Source organism: Microtus oregoni, unplaced genomic scaffold, assembly GCF_018167655.1.
Source record: "Microtus oregoni isolate MIOR12 unplaced genomic scaffold, Mior012 000023F_ref0000262, whole genome shotgun sequence".
Classification (NCBI taxonomy): domain Eukaryota; kingdom Metazoa; phylum Chordata; class Mammalia; order Rodentia; family Cricetidae; genus Microtus; species Microtus oregoni.
This window is the reverse complement of record NW_024543082.1, coordinates 28835128-28837281: the sequence shown is the minus strand read 5'-3', so window position 1 is coordinate 28837281 and position 2154 is coordinate 28835128. Positions and strand designations below refer to the sequence as shown.

Sequence of the window (2154 nt, the reverse complement as noted above, 5' to 3'; positions counted from 1 at the left end):
TCATTTTGTGCTTGTAGTGAACATTTTATTCCACAGCTTTGCCATACAAGTTTTAATCTCAAGGTTTCTCAGGGTATATATTAAAGGATTCAACATAGGAGTGAAAATTGTATAAAATACAGTAATAAATTTATCAATAGGAAAATTAGAGACAGGTCTAACATACATAAAAATGCAAGGAACAAAGAAGAGGACAACCACCATGATGTGTGAGCTGCAGGTGGACAGAGCTTTGTGTCTCCCTTCCTGACTGTGAGTTTTAAGAGAGTTTAAAATGATTCCATAGGAGACAAGGAGAAGGATGAAGACCACTACAGACATTGCTCCATTATTGGCAACGACAGTGAGGCCTAGAAAGTAGGTGTCCGTGCATGCAAGTCCCAATAATGGATACATGTCACAGGCAAAGTGGTCAATGACATTGGGTCCACAGAAAGGAAGTATATACACAGAGATAACTTGAAGCAGAGCATGAGCAAGTCCTCCAACCCAAGATGCCAAGAGCAAGAGAATACAAACTTGACGATTCATGATGGTCAAATAGTGCAGTGGCTTGCAGATGGCAGCATAGCGATCATAGGCCATCATCACTAAAATGAAGACCTCAGCACCACCAAATAAGTGCTCCACAAAAAGCTGAACTAGACAAGCTGTGAAGGAAATGGTCTTTTTATCACAAACTAAGTCTTTAAGCAATTTGGGCAAGATGGCAGTGGAATAAACAGCATCTGTGAGTGACAGAAAGGCAAGAAAGAAGTACATGGGAGAGTCCAAGGAGGGGCTGGCAATCACTGTCCCCACAATGAGCAGGTTGCCCACCATTGTCACAATGTAGATGAGTAAAAACATGACAAACAATGCTTTTTGGCCAACAGGGTCCTGAGTGAGGCCCAGGAGGATAAACTCTGTAACATTGTTTTTCTGTCCCATTTACTCTACTATTATATTTGTTTCAGAGATATCAGCTCAGCAGAACAGGACCTCACATTGTGACCTACACCTACATTTCCTTTATGCCAGAAGGCACATCTTCATTAACATCTTCTAAGTGGTGAACTTCAGTGTTTCTTCAGTAACCATCTGTTGAGTTCCTCTTGGGGATTCTCCATAGTTCTGCTCTAATAATTTTACACACATTAGTATTTCTCTCAAAATGTAAAACTGGTTATTAAAAACACATTACATCACAAAACACTGAAGAAGCATTACTCCTTTTAAGATAAATAGAAAACAGTGATGTCAATAAACCCTATGACTATCAACTAGTATACACAGGGAGTTAGCTAGTAACATCTTAGCAGAAAATGTCATAATATGATCTGTACATCACCCAGAACAAGAATGGTCCTGGGTCATCCCCTCAACACTATTATATTGTAACTAAATATATTTCAAAAGACTTCTATTGTTCAAATATCTTTTATTTAGTCTCAAAAGACTTTCTTTGTACTGTATCTAATAACGCTAACATTATTTTGCACAGAACCACCGGTGTCAATTATTTTATTTGATTATTTGTCAGAGCTACCAGGAGCTAAAATTCTGTCCATTTCATCACTGGATCTCACATTTAAATGGACTGCAATTGTCCCACATCATTTTAACTGAAATGAATTAACCCCAACTGTCATTGACTGTTGTACCAGTTGAGATTTTTCTTTCCAGAACTCTTGTGATAATATGGGTGATTAAATAGGAGACATAGAAACTAAAAGATGGATAGAGGTGCTTCCTGAGGTTCTCAAGTGGAAATTCAGTGTCCACATCTCCAAATACAGAGTGCTCACAAAAGCATTATAATTAGCATGGTAAGGCTAATCTATGGATCATTTACTATACATATTATAAATGTGAATCCATTGCAATTTCTATGTTCAATAAATTAGACAACAGAACTTAAGAGTTTTTTCAGCTTATTTGTTTCCAGCATCATTAGCTCAAAGCTATCTTTTTACATAATGCTGTCATAGTTTTATTTATTCACTTTTGCATAATCAATCTACAAGCTTATATTTACTACATTAATATTAATAATTATGAATAAATGGGATATGATAATGACAGTAAATAATGACTGTAGATTTATTATTCTTGACATCTATGAAATAACCCCAGACACGCTTTGAAAAAGACAGAAAGAAAGAATGGCATGGT

The 2154-nt window shown here is 36.5% G+C and overlaps 1 protein-coding gene across 1 annotated transcript; it reads right to left on the bottom strand.

Moving 5' to 3' along the window:
- On the bottom strand, window positions 1-930 carry LOC121461642 (olfactory receptor 4A5-like). The gene has a single exon (XM_041672729.1). It carries the CDS (start codon window positions 928-930, stop codon window positions 1-3), a length of 930 nt encoding a protein of 309 aa, XP_041528663.1.
- Window positions 931-2154: the final 1224 nt, after the last annotated feature.

Excerpts from the sequence above, each read along its gene's own strand:
- LOC121461642 (XM_041672729.1), bottom strand. The coding sequence starts at position 930 with ATGGGACAGAAAAACAATGTTACAGAGTTTATCCTCCTGGGCCTCACT.